Below are 21,161 nucleotides of genomic sequence, written 5' to 3'. Positions count from 1 at the left end.
GAACCATGACAAAGTACATAGTTTAAGCTACCAAGTTAAAGATATATTTTGTCAGCCCAAGAAAACTAGTTCAGTTATCTCTGAGGCAATATAGAGAAGACTAAATTTAATAAATTACCTGACCCAACCTATAGTGGTTATTTTCACTATTGCATACTTTTCAAATGGAGTAACAAATGAGGACATGAGAAAGGTAAAAAATTAAAATTAAAATGATGACACCTGATACAGTCATAACCACTGACATAAATAAAGACAATGAAGAAAAAGAAATCTACTTAGGTAAATAGTGGGTCTTTTTTTGTTTATTTTTTGGTTTTTTTGAGACAGGGTCTTGATTTATAATAGACTGGCTTTGAACTTACTATGTAGCCCAGGCTGGTCTCAAACTTGTGGCAAGCCTCCTGCCTCAGCTTCCTAAGTGCTAGGATTACAGGTGTGTGCCACCACACCTGGCCAAATAGTACAGTTGAAGTAGTATTTGATAAAACCAAAAATTTATTATGTCATTTACTATCAACTTTACATATAAATAGTTACATTTTAAAAAAAGGAACCCTAAAAATGAGAATAACTGGGGATGCAGTGCCTAGTGTCACTAAGTAGTAGAGGGTGTGCCTAGCATGAGTGCTGCCTTGGGCTTGACCCTCAGCATTAAAAGTAAAATAAAAGGAAAGAAAATTAGGATGGGCTGAATCTAAAAATAGTTATATATGGGGCCGGGGATTTAGCTCAGTGGTGCCACCGCCTCCCTTGCAAGCACAAGGTCCTGAGTTCGATCCCTGGTACCAATTAATAAATAAATAATTAATTAATAAAAATAGTTATGTACTGGTTTTCTATTAAGAAAAGCAGCTCCACCAGCCATGGTGGTGAACCCCTGTAATACCAGCATTCGGTAGGGGGGCTAAGGCAGGAAGATAAGTTAAGAGTTCAAGGCCAGCCTGTGCTACATACTGCGTTCAAGACAAGCTTTAACTAGATAGCAAGACCTTGATTTAAAAAAACCAAACAAACCAAAAAAGGCTGGGTATAGTGGCACAAGCCTGTATTCCCAGCATTTGGAAGAGGCAGGAGAATTGCCATGAGTTTGAGACCAGCCTGGGCTACCCAATGAGCTCAAGGCCAGCCTGAACTAAGTAGCAAGACTGTTTTAAAAAACCAGAAAAGGGCTGGGGATTTAGCTCTTAGCTCAGTGGTTCCGCCGCCTGACTCAAAAGCACAACGTCCCGAGTTCGAACTCCAGTACCAAAAAAAAAAAAAGAAAAAGAAAAAGAAATGAAATGAAAAGCAAAAAGCAGTTCCCATTAAATTTATTATGCAAGGGCCAGGGATTTAGCTCAGTGGTTTTGCCGCCTGCTGCACAAGTGCAAGGACCCAAGTTCGATCCCCGGTACCAAAAAAAAAAAAAAAAAAAATTATTATGCAAGTCTATACAATACAGTATTCAAGGAAGCAGAAAAGAAACTTCCTAGAAAGCCCTTAATTTCTTTCTCCACTGATCTACTATTCAGTGTACTACACAGCCATGCACCAGATAAGGATGTTTCAGTTGTGCCGGGGATTTAGCTCAGTGGTTCCGCCGCCTGCCTTGCAAGCGTAAGGTCCTGAGTTCAATCTCCGGTACCACAAAAAGAAAAAAAAGGCTCTTTCAGTCAACAAAGACCACATATAGTACATAATCATCTAGTGATGTCCCAGCTGTGTTAATCTGCGTAAACGCTACGCTCATACATTGACAAAATCACCTTGTGACACATTTTTCAGAACGTACGCTCTTCATTAAATTTTCACTTATTACTACTTCATCTAAACACACACAAACAAGGAGTTGTCTTACTTCACATTTATACCTTACCGAAAACCCAACTTCCTCTGTGCCCTAGTAGAACCTCATTCCTCACCTCTGGTTTTCACGCCTTTCCCTCACTCTGCTTTATGTGGTCACTCCTGCCACCTAGTGGACGCACAGAATAATGAGACACCAGGGCTTAACCCAAACAAAAAGCGATTCTGTTTTAACAAATTACCTCCCTCGCTAACAATAATTGTACAGGAGATGAGGGGATCAGGGAGAAAATGTGAACCAATAGAGGTCAAACAATAGATATATTGCCTGAAAATCTCACTGAAAAATACTCTTTTGATACTTTGGAGTATATTATAGTGAAAGAATATCAGTCACTACTATTCATATACAGATTTAATTCACAGAAAATATAGGTGGGGAATGGTAGTATAGCTCAATGGCAGAACATTTGCTTAGCATGTGCAAAACACCTGGTTCAATTCCCTTTGCCACCCCTCCCCAACTCCAAAAAGAGAGTAAGTCAACTATAAAATGACCTGACAGGTTCTCATGAGAATGAAGCACTCAATAAAAAGTACCCAGCAAATGCTTGGCACTTAGGATGATGATAATGAAATAAAAGGAGCCAGCGAGGTCACGGAGGGTTTTCTAGAAAAGACGCTTGATCTAAAACTCAAGAATGGCAGAAACTGGGCACATAAGACACCAGACAGCTGGGAATGTAGCTCAGTGAAGAGCACTTGCCTAGAATACATGAGTCAGCCCCTGGGTTCAACCCCCAGCCCCACACCTGTGCATGTGCACACACACACACACAAACACATATACACACACACACATCCCACAGGAACCTTAAAAAAGACATGCAAGCAGAAGAGAGACTATTATTAGACAAGAGAAAGGGAGGGAGGAGGGTGTAATGGAGGGGGATGGGGAGAATAGATATTATCAAAATGTTATATGGATGAAAAGCCATCATGAAACACAGTATTTTATAAAATTAATATGGCATTCAAAAGAATATCTCCATAGAAGACAATAGGAATGTGCATAGTACAAGCCATTTTTAATGAAGATGAAGGAAATCAAGAGGGCAGGTATATTATGAAAGGTTTATCAAACTAAGGTCCTTTGAGTTAAAAATGGATAATGTACAAAAATATTAAAATTTCAATCTTTCAATTTTCTAAATTTAATGGTCATCAAAGACAGATGAAGAACATATTAAAAAAAAGCATAAAACACCATTTTAACAAGATGATACTTTAGTTATTACAGCACCAAAAATAATCATTTACAGCATACAGCAATCCCTTTAACTCTACTAGGATAGTTAAGCACTTTTTCTGTTGCTAATAAAACTAATGAAAATGAAAAATGCAAAAAAGAAAAAGAAGAAAAACTTGCACCCTCCGAGAGAAGTGGTAAAGTGGCACCAACCAAAGTCTCAGGCTGTCTACTCAAGGTGCCTTGCAGATAATACTAACATACTTACCAATAAGAAGACTTTTTAGTCTTTTGTAGTCTTCTGTAGTGTCAAAATCATCACCAGCAAATATTATCATGGGTTTTGTTCCCTCAGGACATTTACTATTCTATGAAACGGAAAAAAATCATAATTATCAAAATCCAAACTTTTTATAGCCTTTTCTTCCCCATGAGGCTGGGGACTGAGCCCAGTGTCTCCCCGTGCTAGGCAAACACTACCCACTGAACTACATGGCCTGAGCCCCACACACTGATTTTAAGACAATGAACATTTCTATACAGCAATGTTTTCCAATTTTTATTAACTGCCCTAAAACAATGTCTGCAAATGTTGATTTTTAAACTTTAAATACAGAGATGCAATTTGATACACTTACCACATTCTATTTCATAATCCTTCTCAAAAGAGATATAAAGATGCAAGTCTGAAAGGGGGTTATACTGTGTCTAGTAGCCACAATATTACAGGATCAGCCAGAGCTTCCAAGGCTCAAATAGAAAATTTTACTGATTGGTGGTGGGGGGTGGGGGATGTTGGCCATAGTGTGGATAAAACCCAGGGCCTTTCAACACAGATACATCCTTAGCCTTTTATTTTTCATTTTGAGACAAGATCTAAGTCACTGTTATGCAGGCTGGGCTCCAACTTGTGATTCTCCTGCCTCAGCCTTCTGGAGTGCTGGGATTACAAGCATGTGCCATCCATCATGGCCTCTCTGGTATTTCTGAAGTTTCATAAAGTAAGTGCTATGATCATCCAGAGGGAGAGGAAAGCATTAAAACTATGAACCTAGATAACAGCTATGTTATATGCTATAAATATATTCTTCTTTTTAAAAAGTAAAGGTGAAGTAAAATTATATTTGTTAGAAAATGCCCAAATTAAAAAAAAACAAAAAACTGAAGTTCTTTATCTACAAAAGTTTATCAGTAGCTGGGTGTGGTGGTCCATGCCAACAATCCCAGCCACTTAGAAGCCTGAGGCAGGAGGATTCCAAGTACAGTAAATACCCGACTGGACCCACAGGTCCAACAAAGTGAGTCTTTGATACAAATATACTATGTAAAGTATTTAAAAAAACAAATGCGAGGTCCACTCCTATTTGTGAAAGCTCACAACTCAATGTTTTTAAGTTGGAAACTTACTGTACAGGCCAGCCTAAGCAACTTACAGAGACCCTGTCTCAAAACAAAATTCAAAAAGTAAAAGAGAAAGGGCTGGGGATTTAGCTCAGTGGTGCCGCCCCCTGCCTCAAAAGTGCAAGGTCCTGAGTTTGATCCCCAGTACCAAAAAAAATAAAAGTAAAACAAAAAAAGGCTGAGGGGGGCCGGGGATTTAGCTTAGTGCCACCATGCCTGCCTCACAAGGGCAAGGTCCTAAATTCAATCCCTGGTACAGGGGAAAAAAGAGGGGGCTGAGGGTATGGCTCAGTCATAGAGCCCTTACATAGCATGCTTAAGGACCTTTGTTCAATCCCCAGTACTACACACACAAAACAATTAATACCCTTCATCACAAGAGAGTACTATTGGCCAAAAAAAACTATAAAATACATTCTATCTTTATAATCAATATCTTACCTTAATATCTTTTAGAGACACAAATTTCTCAATACCTAATTCAATCATATCCAGCACATGGTAGTCATACATACGACCTAAAAGAAGAATCCATTTTTAAGCATTTTTTTTTTTTTTACTGGTACATGATTATAGTACATGATGCTTATACTTGTTGTAGGAAGCTGGTACGTGTTCATGACACTTCTTCTCTTTCCTCCCTGCCAGATCTCTTGGATCCCTTATGCTCTAGTAACTACCTGGTCCATGTACACAGCACTTGACAATACCTCCCCCCAGCCCCGTTCTTATTCTCATTTCCCTCTGTCTTTCAGTTCCCTTCCCATATGCCAAAGATCCATCTCACCATTTTCTACTGTCTTTTATTTTGCCCTCTTTATATATGGGGCTTCTCATATAAAAGAAACCATGCAGTACTTAAGTTGTATGTCTGATTTATTTAACATTATGTTCTCAAGGTGAACCCATTTTCCAACAAATGACTTATGTTGATCCTGCTTTATGGTTCAGTAGTACTCCAGTGTATATATACTATACTTTCTTTATCCATTCATCTGTTGATGACATATATGCCACTTACAAAATTAAGCTATTATGAATTGTGCTGCTATAAATATGGGTATGCATGTATCACTACAATATGATGTCTTAGTCTTCTGGTAAGATACCTAAAAGGTTAACAGTTCCATCAAATGGAATTTCTATTTTTATTTTAAGGAATCTCCATACTGATTTCCATAGTGGTTGTACCAGTTTATATTCTCATCAGCAATGAAAGGTTCTTTTTTCCCTACAGCCTCTTTAGCATGTTATTACTTGATTTCGTGAAGACAGCCATTCTTTCTGGAGTAAGATGGACTTTCAGTGTGTTTTTTTTTTTCCTGGTACCAGGGAACGACCTCAGGACCTTGCACCTGCAAGGCAGGCATGGCACCACTGAGCTAAATCCCCAGCCCTCAGTGTGGTTTTAATTTGGATTTCTCAAATGGCCAGCCATGTCGAACATTTTTTCATGTACCTATCAGCCATCTGTACTCTTTCATCTGAGAACTTTTCAGACTGGGTTTTTTAATTTGGGAGTCTAATTTTTTTGAGTTCTTAATATATTCTAGATATTAGTCCTTTGTCTGATGAGTACCTGGAAGTTTTTTTCTCATTCTGTAGGCTGTCTCTTCACTCTGTGGTGGTTTTTCTTTTTTTGGTACCAGGGATCAAACTCAGGATCTTTCGCTCGCAAGGCAGGCAGTGGCACCACTGAGCTAAATCCCTGGCCCTGTGGTTTTCTTTGTTGTGCAGAAGCTTTTTAATTTGATATAATCCTATTTGTTGATTCTTGATGTTATTTCCTGTTGAACTGGGATTCTATTCAGAAAGTCTTTGTCTACACCTATGTTTTGTTCAAGAGTTTTATTTTGCCTTCCAGCAGATTGTTTCTGTTTTTAATACAGAACTTTAAACCATTTTGATGTTAGTTTGGTGCATGATGAGAGATACGAGTCTAGGTTCAATCTTCAGCATATGGATAACCAGTTTTCCCAGCATCATTTGTTCAAGGGGCTGTCTTTCCTCCAAAGGCAAGGTAGCTCAGTGTGCCTGGAGTCATTTCTGCATCCTATATTCTAATCCAATGACCCACTAGGTTTTTTGTTGTTGTTGTTGTTTGTTTTGCTAATATCATCTAATCACTGTAGCTTTGTACCATAACTTGGAAGTCTGGGGTTGTGATTCCTCCTGACTTGCCCTTGCTGCCCAAAATTGCTTTTGCTATTCTAGGTCTCTTCCAGTTTTATCTGAATCTTAGGATAGTTTTCTCTAGTTCTGTGAGGAATGCCATAGGTATTTTTTTGGGGATTATGTACATCTGTATAACAGTTTTGGAGGTACAGTATGGCCATTTTAATTATACTAGTGTATCTTTCCATTTTCTGATGTCCTCTTCAATCTTAAGCACGTCTTTCCCCAATAAAGGGCTGATGTATACCTATTTATCTACATGTTCAAAATGCCCTATGCCTCTTTTCTTTTTCCCTATACCCCCTTCAATCATGCTCCACCTCCCACCCCCAATACTAGGGTCTGGATGCAGGACCTTAGCACTGAGCTACACCTTGTCTTTTTTTATAGTTTTAGTTTAAGACAGGGTCTCACTTTAGTCCCTGTGTTGTTCAGGCTGTGACACTCCTGCCTTAGCACACATCACCACACCTGGCTCATGCTCCCTCTTTCTTAAACTTTCGACTCTACCTAAACTGGACTGTTAGGATGTTAGCCACAGATGAACCTTAGAGAGCATTTAGCCTACCTCCTTCATTTTACAAAATAAATGGGAACTCAAAGAGTAGCTCAGCAGTATGAAGTCCACTTAGCATGTGCAAGGCCCTGGGTTCAAACCTCAGTGAGCACACATACACATACACAGGAAAACTAGGCTTGATGGCACATGCCTATAATACCAGCACTTGGGAGGCTGAGGCAGGAGGATCACTGCGAGTTTGAGGCCAGCCTGAGCTACATACTGAGTTTTAGGCCAACTCAAACTCATAGTGAGACCCTGTCTCAAAAACAAAAACAAGAAGAGTTCAGGACTAGTCTGGGCTATATAGCAAAACAGTCAGAGGACGAAGGGGGGTAGGGGAGGGGAGGGAGGGAACCCAGGCCCAAACAAGGTAAAGAGTTTGCCTAAGCCAGTGAGCATGCCAGATCAAAACTCAAACACACAAGCAAGGGTTCTTTTAAAAATGTACTTATGCAAGGGCCGGGGATTTAGCTCAGTGGTTCGGCTGCCTGCCTCACAAGTGCCAAGGTCCCAAGTTCAATCCCCAGTACAAAAAAAAAAAAGTACTTAAGCAAGAGATATTATGAGTTAATTTATATGAATAAATATGCTTTTCCCCCTAACTCTAATCATATTTCATTTTAGAAAAATACAACCTGAGGCAATGTTCCCTCCAATTCTAGTAGATCAATGATCTATGGGCATTCAATTTAAGTACAAAGTAACCATGTTGCATCTACAACCAGAGAGACAGGGATGCTGAATCTCAGGGCCACACTTTGTTTTAACCAGAGCTTGCTTTGACAGTCAGAAGCAATGGTATCCTAATACACATGAATAACTGCGGAACTCTTCCATATTCTTTCCTACTCGTGTTACTTCCATCTATTGGTAGGACAATATTAATATGCTCTGTTCTTTACCTGGAGACTAGCAGGCAATTTTTTCTCCCCATGTTGGGACTTTACCCAGGACTTCACACTTGCTAAGCTAGTGCTCTGCCACTGAGCTAGACTCCAGCCCAGAAAAATCATTTCTTTCAGTGTCACAAAGAAAAAGAAAAAACCTACTTTAGAGCTTACTGGTTACTTCTGAATCCTGAGCACTACTAGTTTATCTGAATCACAGAAATAACTATAAATAAAAACATAAATGGAAATGATACTTACCTATTACTAGGTTATTGGGGCGCTTCTTATTATGGGATCCAAACATGAATAAAGAACAATCTGACTTCTTTGAAAAGAACTCCTATAAAACCAAGCAACAATAACACCAAAAGAATGTTAAGAATGTTACCTCTTTTAAAATATCAGTTTTTTCCCCCAAAGGAATTTAATGAAGACAATGAACTAGATATGAATAGAGAAAAAAATACTTTTAGCTTTTTACTTCAAATTTTCTAATTTGGGTTATCTAGAAGCAAATATTATACTTTAAGATTAAAAATACATGAAAACCATTAGGTTAATAAGCAAACAAATTTATTTTGCTATATAGTGTTTTAGAATAGCATATCAAGTGTCTCATTTGCTGAATAAATTCCCTTACTCAGGACCAGGGATTTAGCTCAATGGCCCCCGCCTGCCTGGTAAGCACAAAGTCCTGAGTTTGATCCCAAGTACCAGAAAAAAAATTCCCTTATTCACAGAACATAGCTATTACCATCAATGGCCCTACTATCTAGGGGATCCACATGAATTTATCAATACAGTGTTTTGGATATTTGTAACTGAATTCATGAATTTAAATGCATATCACTACTTATCATTGCAAACTTGCAACTACAGGATTTTGACCCTCAATCTCCATGCCACTCCAGCGGTGACTACTGTACTTTCCATGCTGGACACTTGGCAGGGCTGGCTGAGGCACATATGAATCCCAATGTAAGATCACTCTTCTTTGGCTCTCAGAATATTGGCTTTTACCTGAGTGTGGTGGAACATGTCTGTAATCCCAGAACTCTGGGCAACTTACCAACTTAGAGAGACCCTATCTCAAAAAGTAAGAAAGGGGCAAAAATAAATAAATAAAATAAAATAAAGGGCCAGGGATTTAGCTCAGTGGTTTCACCGCCGGCTGCGCAAGCGCAAGGACCTGAGTTCAATGCCCGGTACTAAAAAATAAAAAATAAAATAAAATAAAAAGTAAGAAAGGGGCTGGGATGTAGCTCAATGCAAAGACCTTGGGTTCAATCCCAGTCACACACACGCACACACGCATGGATACAAGGGGACACATACACACACCATGCACTGGCTTCCATTACAGGTTTGAGGACTGGAAATATAGGCACAACATTTAATCCTGAGGCATTCCTTTTACACTATGCGTATATTCACTGTGTCCCACATACTTTGATTCAAATTACTGAATTCACCAATCTTAGCACAAAAATTAGATTCAAAGTGTTCTGTTGATCTGGGCAGAGTGGTGCACACCTGTAATACCAGCACTCAGGAGAGGATCACTGCAAGTGCAAGGCCAGCCTGGGCAACACAGTGAAATCCTATCTCCAAAAAAAAAAAAAAAAAAAAAAAATCAGCTGAAAACCTCTCAAATTAATGACCAAAAAATTAAATAGACAGATAAAACAGCCATAATCCTCAACCTTTTCTTCGCTGGTAAAAAGACTTAAGTATGGGCCCCTGAGTGGTTATCATTCAACCCAGTACCTAAACAGAAGCAAACGGGGCAAAAAACCACCCACCTGCCTATCAGCTCCCAGTGTGAAGAAAATAAAGTCAGAAAGTTCAAGAATTTAGGCTCTGCCATTTACTATGGCATTGGACGAGTTAACACTTCTGAGAATTTTATTATCAGAGAAAACCTGCAAGAGTCATATAACTTGTGAGCATTTCCTATATAGTCTGGTACAAGGAGATGTTCAAAAATGCTGTCTAAAAAAGAACAAAAAATAAAAATACTGTCTTAAATCAACAAGAATGCTTTCCCTTTTTTTGTTTTTTTCCAGACAGGGTTTTGTTATATAGTTCAGGCTAGCCTTGAACTCACTATGTAGCCCAGGCTGGCCTCAAACTCACAGCGATCCTCTTGCCTCAGCCTCCCAAGGGCTGGGGATTACAGGCGTGCACCACCATGCCTAGCGGGAATGCTTTCTTAAAATGTGCATGTGTATGTGTGCATGCTTGCACGTATGTTTTCAACAGTCTCGTTTCATGATTAACTCCCCAAAATACCTTCACTTGAGTGTTATACAACTGTCACTCTTCTCTACAAAGTCTGCTTTTTATTTGCTAAAATTCTAGAGCAAGGGCAGTCATTATCTTTACAAAGTCCACTTAGTTAAATATGTTAGGCTTTTTACATGGGTGTTTATGCTTGGTTTTTGGTACTCGGGATTAGACCCAGGGCCATACCCACGCTAAACACACCTCTACCACCTCTACAACCGCCTGCAATGCTTTTTATTTTTTTAAATAATTCTTTAAAATGCCAAAATTCTTATTTCATGAGCCTTACACAAACAGGGATTTTGTCCACAGACAATGTATTTTTGGCAACTTCTGCTGAGGCTGGAGGACCATGGGTTCAAGGCCAGCCTGGGCCACACAGTGAGACCTTATCTTGAAAACACAAAGACCCATAAGAAACAGAACTGTGGGATAATCCTGTATTTTTACTTCCATGACCTCTTCACCAAATGACTGAAAAAACATGACACTGAAATGAAATGGAAGTTACATATTTAAAAAAGAGAATAAACATTTTAAAGAGACTGGATAAAATTTATTTTGCCAATATGTATTTTTTTCAATACCGGGGATCGAACTCAGGACCTTGCACTGAGCTAAATCCCCAGGCAGCCAATATATTTTTAATTTTTTTAACTTTTAATTTTTCACTGCAGTTAGCTTCTACATCAGGAATTGTATTTTTTTTTTTTTTTTTGCAGTACTAGGGATCAAACTCAGGACCTTGCACTTGCCAGGCAGGTACAGTGCCACTGAGCTAAATCCCCGACCCCAGAATTTAATTTTAATCTTTGAATTATTGATATTCTATTCAAACATTATTTCTTTTAAACTCACAAATCAGAAGAAAAAATGAGTCCCTATAAAGAGAACTTAATCACATCCTTATTTTTGTTAAGTTGTAGTTTTTGTTGTTGTTTTATGGTGGTGGGGACTGAACCCATGGCCTTGGCACTGGGCTACATCTCTAATGCCCCCTCCCACCCTTTTTAAAAAATCTTTATATTTTGAGACAGAGTCTAGCTTGGTTGCTCAGGCTGGGCTCAAAGCTCCTGCTTCAGCCTAATAAAATGATGAGATTACAGGCATGTGCCACCACACCAGGATAAATTTAAATACTTTAAAACACTTATTTTCTTTTTTTTTTTTGTCTGGTACCGGGGATCAAACTCTGGTCCTTGCGATTGCACAGCAGGCAGCGAAACCACTGAGCTACATCCCCGGCCCAAAACACTTATTTTCTTAATACTGTTAAGTTTCTTAAGAAAGCTGGACATGGCACTATAGTAATCCTGGCACTGTGGAGACTGAGGCAGGAAGATCTCCAGTTGGAGGCCAGCTTGAATTAGGGACCCTCTCAAAGCAAAAAACAATGTCAAACAAAAACAATTTTTTTCTTCAAGAAATTGATATAATCACATTCTCAATATTCATTCATCATTCACCATTTACCTCAAAGTTTTATCTTCTGATTTCATTCATTACCCCTTTTCATTTAGTGTTGGTTGACAATACACTCAAAAAGGAATCTGACTAACTCCAGCAAAGCAAATGACAACTGTTAGCAATAATTCAGGTAGTATTCTTTGTTCTAAAAATATGTGAAGGGCGAAGTCAATTTTCAAAAATTCTTCTTTGGAGACAGGGTCTTGCTGTGTGCCTCAGTCTCTGGAGTGCCAGGATTACAGGCCTGGCTAAAACTTTAACTTCTTCATAATAACAGATAGATCCTATAATCCCAGCAATCTGGGAGGCTGAAGTAGAAGTATTTCAAATTCAAGCCCAGCCTGAGACTACATCTCAGAATGAAAAATAAACAAGGGCTGTGAATGTAGCTCAGTGCAAAAGCCCTGGTTCAGTCTCCAGTAACACATACAGAGAACTAAAGTGTTGTTAATCACAAAGCAAAGGCCTGTAATACATTGAAAATAAAAGGCTACAAATCAAAACATGCTGCTAGAGAAAATCAATACCACAAAGGAAAAAAGGAAATAAAGATCTCTAAGAAGCTTTCTTTGATAATTCATTAATTATGCACTTAAATACAATTCAATTTCTAAAAGCAATATACGTAGAAGCAATGAATAATAACATTTATTGGCAATAGTTAAAGATCTTGGGAAGCTGAGGCAAGAGGATGAAGTCAGACATTCAAAGCTAGTTTAGACAACCTGGCAAGACCCTGTCCTTGGCCTCCTAAAAAATAAGATCTATAGTTATATTTTTAAAGGAACAAAGGTCTTGTTTTTCTTCTATTTTTTAATCAAAATTCTCTCACATGGGATGTCTAGTTTTTTTAGAAAAACATCAGAAATTCATGAAACATGAAAAATTATACGTGCTCTTAAGAAGATTCTTTGGCAGGGGCAGGGGCGGTGGTTACAGGGATTGAACTCAGGACCTCACACTTGCCAGGCAGGCGCTGTGCTGCTGAGCTACATCCCCGGCCCCAAGAAGACTGTTATACTTACCAGTGATGTCTGATCCTCAAATGGTCTTGTAATATTTTTCCTAAGAATATTAACAAAAGATGACTCCAAGGTTAATAATCTTGCTAAGTAAATCCAAATAATACTTGCATAAGTTTAAGATAATTATATACTTGGATGATTAAAAAAAAACTGGAAAAGCCAGGTGTGGTGGCTGGAAAGATAATCATTCAGATACTTCTTTAATATCTACTTTATGATAGGCATGGTTCTAGAAGCAAAGGACACTATAATGCTATGTCAAATAATGTTAATATGCTTGCTTTTATGAAGATTTTTCTTTTGACATGGTCTTTCTGTAGCCCAGGCCAGCCAGACTTGAACTCACTATATAGGTCAGGCTGGTCTTTAATTCCCAATCCTTCTGCCTCAGCCTCCCAAGTGCTGGGATTTCTATGTGCGCCACCACATCAGCTCATGGAGCTTATATTCTATTGAAAAACTAATAAATTCAATAAGCAATAGTAGTCAGCTGGGCATGGTTGTACACACGTGTAATCCCAGTACTCAGGAAGCTGAGGCAGGAAGACTGCCACAGGTTCAAGGCTGCCTTAGACTACATAGTGAGTTCAAGATCAGCCTGTCCTGTTTCAAAAAAAAAAGCAATAGTAGTGACAAAAACAAAATAAGGCATTGTGTTAGTGTGAAGAGTAAAAAATGACTGAGGGCTGGGGATTCAGCTCAGCGGTTCCACTGCCTGCCTTGCAAGCGCAAGGTCCCAAGTTCAATCGCCGGTACCAAAGAAAATGACTATGATCTGAGACCTGACTAATGGGTTAGCCACTGCGAAGTTCTGAGGTTAAGATTATTCTCAGAGAGAACAGAATGAACAAAGACTCTGAGATAGACATGAAAAACTCTTCAAGAAACAGAAAGAAGCAAATGTCATTGGAGATGAGTGAACAAAAGGGTAATAGTGGGATATGTTCAAGATGCAGACAAGTCTCAGATTACGCAGGGCTTTACTGGTCAAAGAAAGGAATGCAGATTACTATTAGAAGAATAATGGGGAACACAGGAGAGTTTAGACAAGACAGTGATATGAGCAGATCTAATTTTCTTATAAAGGATCGCTCTGTCTGCTATGTGAGAATGGACTGTACTGTGATGAAGCAGAAAAATTTCAGCAGAAAATAATGATAGCATTGGATATATCCCATGGGAAATACTGAGTCCAACGATTTTAAAAATACAGAAAATACTGTAAAAATACAAAAAAATACAGAAGGAATAGACTTTCCTTCAGAATTCCAACTAATCTACATAGAAGAAATAAGGGAAACAGAAAACCGCCATTAGAGCACCACAGTAATCACTATTGTACACACACACACACACACACACACACACACAAACACACAGTGCATGGATGCTAAAATTAATGAGCAAAAGTTTCAGAAAAAAACAATACAGTTGGGTCTCTTAGCTGTAGATTCAGCATTCATGGGTTCAACCAACTGCAGATGGAAAATATTTGGCAGGAAAATTGCATTTGTACTGAACATGTACAATTTGCTGCTTGTCAATATTTCCTGAATTATTTTCTGATTTAGCTCAGTGGTTCAGCTCAGTGGTTCCACTCCCTGCCCTGCAAGCGCAAGGACCCAAGTTTGATCCCCAGTACCAAAAAAAAAAAAATTTCCTGAACAACACAGCTTAACAACCACACATACAGCATTTAGACCGTGTTAGGTTGTAAAAGCAACCTAGATTTAAAGTATATGGGAGCTGCTGGCCATCATGGTACATGTCTTTAATTTTAATACCAGCAAGTGGGAGGTGGAAGCAAGAGGACTTTAAGTTTGAGGCCATCCTGGGGTACATAGTGAGACTCTGTTCGTCAAAAAATAATCAAAATAAAATAAAGTATATGGGAGGATCCACATAGGTTAGCAGCAAATACCACACCGTTCTGTATATAAGGGATCTGAGCATCCAGATTTTGATATCCAAGGAGTCACAGACCCAATCACCAACAGATAATGAGAGATGACTATATCTGCAGTCTTTGCATAGTCTCAAAGTACTTCCTCTAAGTATTTACTAACTACAAAGGGAAAAATACCAACTTGATAGTCTAGAAACCAAGCAGACACCACTTTGTTTTGGGGAGGGTACTTCTGTTTGTTTTTTGAGACAGGGTCTCTCTATGCAGGTCAAGCTGGTCTTGAACTTACAGCAATCCTACCTCAGCCTCCTAAAGGCTGGGATTATAGGAATGTACTACCACACTAAGCAGCAGACACCACTTTGACCAACATAACACTACCAGTATAAAACACAGTAATCATCATATGTATCCTCTAGTATTTTATTTACTGAGAAAAGCATATCATTTTTGTGACATTCTTAAAAATACGTAACTTCAATCTATTCATGAGAAAACGTAAGACAAACCCAAATAGATGGATAATGTACAAAATAACTGACTACAGTTTTCATCAAATGTGTCAAATCTATGGAAGACAAAGAAAGACTGAGAAACTATCACAAATTAGAGTTAGGGAGACATGATAACTAAACACAATGTGGAGCTAGATATGCTGGTCCAGGCCTATAATCCTAGCACTCTGAGAGGCAGAGATAGAAGGATTACAAATTCAAGCCCAACTGGCAAGTCAGTGACTTTGTGAGATTCTGTCTCAAAATAATAAAGGACTGAGGCTGTAGGTTAGTGGGAAGGCACTGGGTTTAATTCCTAGTGCTTCAAAGAAGAAAAGGAGAAGGAAGAAAGGGGAGGGGGAGAGGAAGGGAGAAGGGAAAGAAGGAAGGGGGAAGGAAGGGGAAGGGAGGGGAGGGGAAGGAAATAAATGCAATGTGCGATCCTGGAAGAGAAAAAAAAATTAGTGAAAAAACTGGTGCCAACCAAGTAAGTCTGAGGCCAGCCTGGGCTACATACATAGTGAGACCTTGTCTCCAAAAACCAAACCAAACAAACAAAACAACACTAGGAGAAGCTGGGTGAAGGATACATAGGAACTGTATTATTCTTGCAATTACCCATAAATCTATAATTGTTTCAAAATATATACATTATAATAACTAATTTTTTTCTAAATCTTCCAGAGTGGTTTTAACTTTTATAGCAGAATACAATAACTTAAAATAAAGTTTTAAAAAATTATGACTTACTTTTTATACAGAACTCCATATGGTTTTTTCAGTGCATACTGTAAAATATAATTTATAGCATTCAAACAAAACATTCTGAAAAGCACTGATAAAAATAAAGCATTGTAACATTCACTCTACAAGACTGCTCTGGTCCCTGAATCCTGTTCTGATGTCTTCTGCTTGACTCCTTTTTGATCACTTACAATAACGTGTAACTTCCACTTAATATTTAACTTAGACTAGACTTTACTAATTCAAGGTTTTCATGCCCTTTCAATAATCTCTCCAACTTAAATGATTCCTTTCATTTTTCATTTTAAAAACTCTACCCAAAAAACCAAAACAAAACAAAAATAACTCTACCCAGTTCATTCTCTTCATGCAAAATGGGAGTAGAAAGAAGGGTAAAAATCAAAACAAAACAAAACAAACAAATCTTATCTGAGCTGACAGAATTAACTAAAGATAACAACTCAGAATAGTCATATTGATGACAATGAGAATACTATCCAGAGTTTAAACACAGCCCTTAAAAAAAATTTTCCTGTTATCTTCTAGCTTTTTAAAATCTACTTCTTTCCACTTACCCATGAATAATCTATTGCCTACATGGCCACTACTGCCCTAAGAGGGAATAGCAAAGACCTAAGGCACTGTCTTGTGTTGGAGAAACAGATCAATAAGGAATCAAGGTGAAATGATCTTGTCAACTAACAGAGCTAGTAAATAAAGGAAACTGACCAGTGACATCCACCTTTTTTAGGTACTGAAACTTTTGATGGTGACTCTCAATCAAACATTCCCTGTCTCAAGATAATGAACACAACTTCTTTTTTTTTTTTTTTTTGTACCGGGGATCGAACTTGGGTCCTTGCGCTTGCGAGGCAGGCGACGGAACCATTGAGCTAAATCCCCGGCCCCACAACTTCTTTTTTTTGACAATTCAGGAACATCATTTAGAATTAACCACTGTAATAATATGAAACACCATGCTATTCTTAGAATTTACTTAAAAGTGTAGGGTCACTGTATTGAAAGGATCTGGGAAGGAAAGGGGCATTGCCCTGTCAACTCAATGACATTTAGACAACCATTTCAAAAAAGGATGAACATATATTAGGCATTAAGATATCTGAAATGACCATCATGTTTAGTCATGATAGCATAAGGGGTTTAGTCAAGTTTTTTTTTGTTTTTTGTACCGGGGATCAAACTTAGGATCTTGCGCTTTCCAGGCAGGCGCCGGAGCCACTGAGCTAAATCCCTGGCTGTCAAGTTTTAAAAGATATTCAATTAAAGCTGGCCAGGGTAGCATACCAAGTGCTGTAATCCCATCCCAGCACTTGGGAGGCTAAGACAGGGAGTGCCATGAGTTCGAGGCCAGCCAGACTATCCAGTGAGACTATCTAAAAAAAAAAAGGCAAACCAAACCAAAACAAAAAAGTAACATATTCAATTATTTACTTGATTTAACTCAATAAAATCTATTAGCTATACTTAAGGCCTAAATACTCAAAACTACCTATGAGATATCTACCCATGCTGATTAAACACTGAGTACCTGTGTCCAGACACTGGGCTAGATGCCACGCCATGGAGGTAGAAAAAAGATTCATCTTCCCTAAATCAGATGTCCCAAACTGAAATTATCACCTCTCTCTTCAAACCTGCACTACCTCTGGCATTACTGCCCGTCAAGCACTTAAGCCAGAAACCGAGGCACTGTAATTCTCATTAATACCTGAAGTCCTCTGCTCTTACGATCTATGCGCTAATAGGCTCTTACTCCTTTAACGGCACCAGACTCCGATGTTCTTTGCCAGGCTGATTGCAAAGACTACTATTTTCTGAAATCTGCAACTGGTCATCAGTGCCCTGGCAAAGCAAATAACCTCTGATTTCAGCTCTTCTCTAAAGCTAGCAAATGTTAAGACAAGGCAAATTTACCTGTATGTTTCCCCAGCAGCTCAACTTGGTATGCTGAAAATTTCTAAAATGATTCCAACACCATTGAAACAGTAAGTATATGTACATACCACGTCTTTCAGTACTTGTGTCACTGTTGCATTTGCATTTCCCCCTTTGATCAGCATAGCATTTTTATTATTTTCACTAAGTTTCGGTTCTCTCTTCTCAAGGAATCTCTTGGCCCTTTTTGTTTTCGGCTTTCTGTTCAGAAAAGCACAATTCATAACAATTTAAACATTTTCCTCATATTGTAAAATCGAGACTTGAACAGTGAACAAATTCTCTTAAAAAAACCAATCAATAGGGATGGGTATTTTGATCAGTGGCACTGCACCTGCCTCGCAAGTGCAAGGTCCTGAGTTCCACCCCCAGTACAAAAAAAAAAAAATCAATAAATGTTTCACTTATTTATCAATTAGGATTCCACCATTAAACAAAATCTCACATTTTAAAGAGACAGCATTAAGGGCCAGGGATTTAGCTCAGTGGTTTCACTGCCTGCCTCGCAAGCACAAAGACCCAAGTTCGATCCCCGGTGCCACAAAAAAAGAGATATCAGTAAAAGATAGTCTATTACTGGTGTTTTATTAGCTTTTGATTTTTTTTAAAAAAGCTTTCATTTGGGCAGGGGATTTAGCTCAGTGGTTTCACCACCTGCTGCGCAAGCGCAAGGGCCCTAGTTCGAGTCCCGGTACCAAAAAGAAAAAAAGGTTTTCATTTTAATCCTCCCAATATTCTTTTATTACTACTGTTTTCTCAATGTTTTTCAACTAAAAAATAAAGGACTCAAAGGAATTATGTTATTTTTCACTCCATTATTTTTTCTTCAAAGTAGATAAACTTAACCCTACACCCTAACACAAAAAACTGCATATCAACCTGTGGGCATTTACTAAAGATAAGGAGGCTGATTACTATTTCATCTTTCTTCCACGGTCAAGATTATAGTGACTGTCAAGAAACTACTGTCCCACGGTGACATCCTCGCTAAGAAAGTCTACATTACTGCTCTTAAAGGGGAAAACTGTTGACACTATTACAGACCAACTCTATATATTGAGGCTTTATCTCCACCACAACCCTATGATTACAATTATTATCTTTGTTTACAAATGAAGCAACTAAGAGGAGATAAAGAATTTGCCCAATGTCACACAGCTAGTATAATTAGCCAATTTTCAAAATAAGCTAGATTTTAAAACTTATCTTAAGGTCAATTACTGTACTCTATAAAATATGAAGAGAAAATCAGTTCATTATTCTGACTTTATGATGTGACAGTCCATATTTTTATACATTTCTTTTCAGAAAAAGGATTTTTTCCTTTGCTTCCTCTACATGACGGTCTTGCTTTTCAAACACCTCTGCCATCTCCTGAAACAATCTTTGGGGGGCGGGGGGGGGGGGGGTACTGAGGATCGAACTCGGGTCCTTGCGCTTGCGCAGCAGGCGGCGAAACCACTGAGCTAAATCCTCGGCCCTGAAATAATCTTCTCTTAAAAAACTATGACCTTCCTTCTTGCACTGCTATGGATACATTAAGTTAAAAAAAAAAAATCAAACTTTTTTTAAATCACAAGAAAAGCCAAAGCAAGCAGTAGGAATACTTAGAAGCTCCAATACATACTTTCTGAACGAATTTAAAACAAATATCACTCAGGGATAATTCTGAGAAATGCACGAAGTTGGATGGAAAACAAAAACCTAGCGAACATTTTCTACCTGCTGAGGCAAAGGCTTTTACTACATTCACGAAACACATCTCTATGCAACACGGCTATTTTAGAGTGAACTGAGATTTAGGAAGGTTTAATGGTCCCTAGTCACAAGGCTTTGAATGGACCCTCCCAGACTTCCACCAAGATCTCTGATTCCGAAGCCTTCCCTCTACCACCTCCCCCTCACTTCAGAAGCCAGAGGTTTTTAGTATCTTTATACACGCACACGATCGGACCAAGGGCCTCATAAAAGCTAGGTCAGAGCTCTACCACGGAGCCACATCCCAGCCCCTGGGCTTCCTCTTTTTTAATAGCACTTATTTCCAGTACATAATGATTACATTCATTGTGTTGAGTTGGTACACGTACACAACACATCTTAATTCATTTATGTCCCCTTCCCCTCTCCTTCCCTCTTTCCCTCCATCTCTTGGTCACCTTTTCATATCCAAAAGATCTACGGCCCCGTTTCCTATTATCTATCGTCTACTTTTTCTCCAGACATACTTGGAGTTTTTGATACAGTCCCTTGAACTCGCAGCGACCCTCCTGCTTCAGCCTCCCGAGTGCTGGACGTGCGCCACCACGCCCGACTCCAGACGTTTGTTAATGGCTAGGATAAAGACGGGCCAACGTTTCTGACCCCTCTCCCAGACCGTTGCATTGCGAGCTTCCCGGCTCCCTAACTCTGCAGGCTGAACAAGCTAAAATTTGTGAATCAAATGGCCCTCACCCCGCCACGTCAAAGAGCGTCAAGAAGGAAAGAGGAAGCCAGGAAGGCAGTGGGGCAGTGACAATATCACTCTTGTCACAAGAGACCCTCTCCTCAAGGGAACCCAGCGCACTTACATAACTCGGTCCAAGATGTCCATTGCTACCACCTCAGTCCAGCCAATACACATGCACTGCGCGAATGCGCGAGATAGTGCGTGCGCGGGAGGCAACCGGAACCGGAAACTGCGCGACGCAACTTCCGGGGACGGCTGTGTCGCTCGGCGCATCGCGCTTTTTCCCGGATTACGGGTTTTTGCCTTGGCTCTTTGCCGGAAATTAGGTGGCGATGTAACCAGTTTAGCTTCGCCTTCCGCGACTGATGTACAGGTTTGTGAGTGTATCTGGAGTCCCGTATTCAGGGACCAGGTGTTCTTCGGAGAATCCTCCGGAATGCCAGAATGGTTGAAAGTACGGCAGGTGCTCGTGTAGTTACTAAAAATACTCGTGTACAATGGGCGTCATTGAACGGTGAAATCAAATGAGGCAGTTTATTATTACCACAGTTCTCTAACACATAAAAGATACTGGAAATAATACTGCTCGTCGTGATTATTTTTCTAATTTTTAATTGCCATATAATTCTGATACCACAGTTCCATGGGTTTTGGTACACTGTATTCGCAAAAAGGTGAAACCATCACCACTATGTAATTTCACACCATTTTTTCTCAAAAAAAGAATCCCACCCACCCACGAACGTCATTCCGCGTTTTTAACTTCCACCAA

General features: G+C 39.1%; 1 protein-coding gene across 3 annotated transcripts in view; it reads right to left on the bottom strand.

The window, feature by feature from the left end:
• The window catches only part of Rpf2 (ribosome production factor 2 homolog), a 34,989-nt gene extending 14,347 nt beyond the window's left edge, over positions 1-20,642 (bottom strand). Inside the window, exons 1-7 of one of the 3 annotated variants that reach the window (XM_004873993.3) lie at positions 20,511-20,642; positions 18,012-18,144; positions 15,994-16,031; positions 12,844-12,883; positions 8,324-8,405; positions 4,880-4,956; positions 3,306-3,405 (exon numbers count right to left, since the gene is read on the bottom strand). In XM_004873993.3, coding sequence (XP_004874050.1) covers positions 3,306-3,405; positions 4,880-4,956; positions 8,324-8,405; positions 12,844-12,883; positions 15,994-16,031; positions 18,012-18,144; positions 20,511-20,563 — 523 coding nt within the window. In that variant the 5' untranslated portion in view covers positions 20,564-20,642. Of the gene's footprint in view, positions 1-3,305; positions 3,406-4,879; positions 4,957-8,323; positions 8,406-12,843; positions 12,884-15,993; positions 16,032-18,011; positions 18,145-20,168; positions 20,466-20,510 lie in introns of those variants that run through there. The other 2 variants (XM_004873994.3, XM_021251547.2) reach the window with 2 other exon arrangements.
• Positions 20,643-21,161: the final 519 nt, after the last annotated feature.

Source organism: Heterocephalus glaber, unplaced genomic scaffold (assembly GCF_053883595.1).
Source record: "Heterocephalus glaber isolate CG9 unplaced genomic scaffold, H.glaber_assembly_v1.0 deba00000942, whole genome shotgun sequence".
In the NCBI taxonomy this organism is placed as follows: Eukaryota; Metazoa; Chordata; class Mammalia; order Rodentia; family Bathyergidae; genus Heterocephalus; species Heterocephalus glaber.
Note: the sequence above shows the minus strand (reverse complement) of the source record. Positions and strands in the feature narration are given on the sequence as shown.